This window comes from Nicotiana sylvestris, chromosome 11 (assembly GCF_000393655.2).
Source record: "Nicotiana sylvestris chromosome 11, ASM39365v2, whole genome shotgun sequence".
NCBI classification, from domain to species: Eukaryota; Viridiplantae; Streptophyta; class Magnoliopsida; order Solanales; family Solanaceae; genus Nicotiana; species Nicotiana sylvestris.
This window is the reverse complement of record NC_091067.1, coordinates 139,215,095-139,220,148: the sequence shown is the minus strand read 5'-3', so window position 1 is coordinate 139,220,148 and position 5,054 is coordinate 139,215,095. Positions and strand designations below refer to the sequence as shown.

At 35.9% G+C, this 5,054-nt stretch overlaps 1 protein-coding gene across 1 annotated transcript; it reads right to left on the bottom strand.

Moving 5' to 3' along the window:
• Positions 1 to 419: 419 nt before the first annotated feature.
• LOC104231888 (vicilin-like seed storage protein At2g28490) lies at positions 420 to 4,116 on the bottom strand. Its single transcript, XM_009784952.2, has 5 exons — positions 3,726 to 4,116; positions 2,945 to 3,126; positions 2,734 to 2,814; positions 1,950 to 2,384; positions 420 to 1,062 (listed from the first exon to the last, which is right to left on the bottom strand). Exons 1-5 carry the CDS (start codon positions 4,048 to 4,050, stop codon positions 550 to 552), a joined length of 1,536 nt encoding a protein of 511 aa, XP_009783254.1. The 5' UTR covers positions 4,051 to 4,116; the 3' UTR covers positions 420 to 549.
• Between the last annotated feature and the right edge of the window lie 938 nt (positions 4,117 to 5,054).

Here is a 5,054-nt window from a genome sequence, read left to right as displayed (position 1 = left end):
AATCCATTAGTTACTTATTAGTTATTTATTTTCTAAATGGATGATATGGTACTTATCCATATTCAATTCGGTTTTTAAAAAGTTAGTATAGGTGAATAACTATTTTTTTTTATTCATTTTGCCCCGGTAGTCAAATTTTCATTTTTGGGGACAGTTGGCCTCCTATCTCAGCCCGATGCTACTTCATATTTTTATGTTTGTTTCCTCAGCTTGCAGCGCTGGCGCCAGATGACCATTTACGTTATGAATCACTATATAGGAACCCAATACACACTACAATATTATATTGTTATCGGGTAAGGGAAACAGTCTGATTCGTATGCATGTCTTGCACATCTGATCTTAAATATAAAATTTAGAGCGAAAGAGAAGCTAAATTATACACCAAAAAAAGAAGAGGACAAATAAACAAAGTGACGAGAGGGAAAACTAAATCCATGTTCTTATTCACAAGAGCAAAGACAATCTAACACGACAAGGAAGCAAACATAAGATGAACAGAGCAATAAAAACTCCAAAATGAATCTACAGCCTCATGCAAATAACCTTCTAAGCAAATCCCATTATCATGTCATTGCCAAAGCTCCTAATATTCACTTCTGGTATTTTCATTACAATCTCTTTCTCCCTTCCCCTCTCTCGTTTTTCTTCCTCCTCCTTTCTCGGATCAATCGGCTCCGTCGGAGCAACAGACGCTGACGGCAATATCACAGCTTCACGCTGAGCATCCAATATTCTCCCAAGTCTCTCTTCACTAACACCAAATGCAGCTGCAAATTCAGGTCCCCTCATGCTTTGTAGTATTGAATTCTGACCTACCAAGAACTGTGGCCTATTCTTTTTAGCTGTTGTTGTGAAGCCGAAGAACTCGAACGGACCCGCTCTTGATGCGATTTGGCAGAATGGGAAGTACCTTGGCACCCAAAATACATCTCCTTCGTTTACTCTAGAGTTCATTGCTAATGTACCGTTTGGATACACAATTTGGATACTGCCACTTCCTCTTAACACGATTCCATATTCTGTTGCTGTTGGATTGATATGAGGTGCCATCATAGCTCCCTACAAAAAAGAAAAGAAAAACATATACTAGTACTATGTAAAGATCTTAAGGTATAGTTACTACTACTAATGTGACAAATCACAAAAATAAGTTTTTGTTATAATTGAAGGGGAGTCCTAGAGCAATGGTAAAGTGGTCTACATGTGGCCTATAGGTCACATGTTCGAACCGTGGAATCAGCCACTGATGCTTGCATCAGTATAGGCTGGCTATATTCATGCCTATATCACACAAAAATCGCAGTCATAATAATTTCACGAATTCTAACAAGGAAAATTCACACAAAAATCGCAGTCTACAATTCAAAATCTAAAGCAATTTTTGGAACCCTTCATCACACTACATCTAAAGCTTCCCTTAACCAAGGGAAGAGCAAGCCTGAAGCTGAACCCAGTAACTTTTGCTCAAAAAGTAAATTTGTGTTAAATTTTTTATTATATATATATATATATATATATATATATATATATATTAAATTTAGAACCCAGTTCGTATCTCTTAAAATTGTTATTATTCTACAATCCAAAACTTATAAAGTTGAAATCCTGACTCTGCCCTTACTCACCCTACATCACAACTACATCACAAGGGAATTCAAAAGACTCTATACACAGAGGTTTCAGAGGTTTTTGTTTTTATCCTATTTGCACCATAAATTTCTTCACTCTCGGAGGGGGGAATTCAATTGAATCTCTTTCATCAAACTTAGAGACACCGCTAATTATAAAAGTTAAGTAACTACACTAGCACTAGTTATAATGGATAAAGTTAAGTGATTAAACCTGCACTAGTTATCCCGGATAAAGTTTAGTAATTACAGTAAACTAGGACAGTAAACATGGATGAAACTGCATCGTGGTTAAAAAGAAAGGTGCAAAGGAATTACCGCTGAAAGATTGACAAGATAGACGCCAATGTCAGCGTGCTTCAATGGAGAATAATCAGATTGATCCAAGGCCAAGCTCCATCCATAGTCATTCTTATAATCTGCCTTTCTGTCAAAGAGATTGTAGGAATCTGGACCTTTGCCTCTTCGTCTGTCGTCGACTTTCTTCCCCTCTCTCCTGTTTCTTTCGTTACCAATAAGATTAGTCAAGAACTTTCTCAAAGACCATATTGGCTGCTCTTTTTCCTCGTCTTCTTCTTGGCTAGCTTCTTCCTCCAAATGCACAATTCGCTTTAGGTGATCAAGTTTCTGATGCTGTTCTAGGTTCAAGAATGTAGCCCATATGCTGGGTGTAGGAGAATGAGTAGTGTTCAGATATACAATTGCACCTGAATATTGTCTTGTCAAGATCTCACTCACTTCGTCTGTGGACACCTGTCATTGTAACAGATCTTATGTTAAAAACTATTTTGATTCCTTTGTTAAAAGGATTTAACAAGTTATATGTATTGACAGACTTACCCAAATAACCTGTCTACCTAATCTCTAAAACTAAAAATAACTACATATATATAATTCACGTATAGTATATGTACAAATATGTATTATCAATGTATAATCTATGTATAGAGGCTATAAAAAATAAATAATGAATTTGGCCGGCTATTTGTGTAACAATCCCGTACTTACATGGGACCTAATTGTGTAAATGTTTTTTGACCGTCAGTATATAGAACTTTTAGATCTGTCATGAAAACTCTACATAGGAGTTCTCATCACTTACATTGAATGCTGTCGATAATGTCAAAGAGTCGAATCCAGCAAGTACAGATGTTGGATACATTCCACCACCAATGAAGAAAGACTGCAAAAAATGGTTAATGACAACTCAACAATTCAACAGTCAAAAGAGAATTTCTCTCATCAAAGATCCAACTTCTGCTGAAATTTACAAGAAACTGAATACATGCAACAGAAATCACAAAAAGGGGTACCTGGAAACCGTGCCATCCTAAGCTGCTAGAGGTGCTAATGCTGCAAATGATGTGAAGTCTCTGTCCCTCAGCTGGATTAACAAGATAGAAAGCAGAGCCAGCTCGAATACTGTACACATCTCCTTCCTTCAATCGCCTTTCTACAAAGTCATCTTTGTATATGTGCCCAATTCTTGTTTCCCCTGCAATATCAACAAAAAACTTAATTGGAATAGTCATAGGATATTATAATATATGTATAACACGTGTCATATATGTATAACTGGGTATAATCAATATATATATATAATCATACCTATTAGAAAACGTAAACATTGAATCTGGCAAGCTATTCGTGTTAAAATCCCTTTTTATTTTGGTTAAAACAACAATCATACAATAACTTAAAGAAAAGGAGTCTTGGCACAAGAGTAAGCCTGTGATCAGAACATACATCACATGTTCAAGCCGTGAAAGCAACTACATAAGTGGAAGACAAAATTGAGTACGATAGATCCAATGTGGTATGACGTGAAAACAACTTACTACATAAAATGGAAGACAAAATTGAGTATAATAGATCCAGTGTGGTCCGACACTTTTCAATTGAACCCATAATTTTTTTTATTTAGACTATATATATGTAAAAATCCTGAAAATTAGTATACATGTAAGCATTTTCATTAGTTTTCAAAGAACTTAGAACCAATACATTAAATCTTGAATCTGACTCTATTTGCATCAGATTGCTCTTTTTATACAAGAAGCATAAAGAAAAGAAGCAAAAAGCTGAAAACTTTACCTCTGCGAACAAAGAGGGTAAGATGAGAATCAAGATACTGAGGGATGAAAAGACTGTTAGGTTCCATAGTAATTAAACCAATATGCATTGGACTTTGAAACATAGAAACCCCACCACCAAATCCACCTCTCACTACTCTCATAATTCCAGCATCAGTCCTCACTATTTCCTTTGAATCATGCAATAAAAACCATTCGCTTTCAGTACTTTCCTCTTCCTCTTCCACCTCTTTCCCTCTTCTTTCATATTCATAAGCACCAACAGAAGCCACAAGAACAGAGGAAAACACCAGCAATATGAGCAAAAGAGCCTTTCTGTTTCCCATTTTCCTTTTATATTATCACTTGCCAAGAAAGTTGATTCTTTTTTCTCAAATGGTGTAGGGAAATGAAGCAGTTTATGTAGAGGGAAGAGAAACGCGTTAGGAAAACAGGTGTCATGCATGCAAGAATTGAAGGATTTGCTGGCGTATTGTGGTATAGACACAATTGAGATTTGAGTGGAGAGTTAAATGTGAGATAAATCTGGTGTCAACCTAAGACAAAGTCTTTGCTTGCAGCTTTTTTCTTCCCCCATCTGTTAGCATATTTGGAATTGTTTTTTTTTTAATTTGGTGTTCGGTATTATCAAAAAGTTTTTCATACTTAAACTCGAATCTGAAATCTCTAATTAAAAAAAATAGCCTAATCTGCTCCACCACATTCTTTGGTGGTGCAAATTTTGAATTGTTGTCACGAATTCTAAAATAAAACACTGCATCAATTTAACCTCGTCGTGTTTTCTTTGTTCTATTGGGTTTAGTAGCACAATTTGTGTTATCCATTATGTACGTTTTGGGGAGAAATAGTCAGATTTACAATTGGTCGTTCAAAAATATCCAGTTTAAAAGTAATTAAAATTTAGCCACTTTTTATATAAAGATAAATCTGAACGAAAATACTGTTCAAAATCCGAAAAATACGCTAGTATATTATGTTGGAGTTCCAGCATAAGTATACTTGAACTCTAGCATATTATACTGGAGTTCCAGGATAAGCATGCTGGAATTCCAGCATAATATGATAGAGTTCCAGCATAACTATACTAGAACTCCAGCATAATATACTGGAGTTCCAGCAAGTATACCGGTCCGGCATAATATACTGGAGTTTGGAGCATCGGTGTTCCAGTCTCCAGTATATTATAGTGGAGCAAACAAAGTATATCGGTCCAGCATAATATGCTGGAGTTCATACACAAGTGCACCGAATTCCAGTATATTATGCTGGATCGGTCTCTGTTGCAGCAAAATAGTGGTTATTTTTCATTGACTTGGTAACTGCTGGTCCC

What these genes read in the sequence shown, in the direction of transcription:
- LOC104231888 (XM_009784952.2), bottom strand. Translation starts at nt 4,050, where the DNA reads ATGGGAAACAGAAAGGCTCTTTTGCTCATATTGCTGGTGTTTTCCTCT. An exon ending in TACCCTCTTTGTTCGCAGAG is followed by an intron (nt 3,127 to 3,725) that starts GTAAAGTTTTCA and finishes TTGATATTGCAG; the next exon opens with GGGAAACAAGAATTGGGCAC. An exon ending in CATTATCGACAGCATTCAAT is followed by an intron (nt 2,385 to 2,733) that starts GTAAGTGATGAG and finishes TTACAATGACAG; the next exon opens with GTGTCCACAGACGAAGTGAG.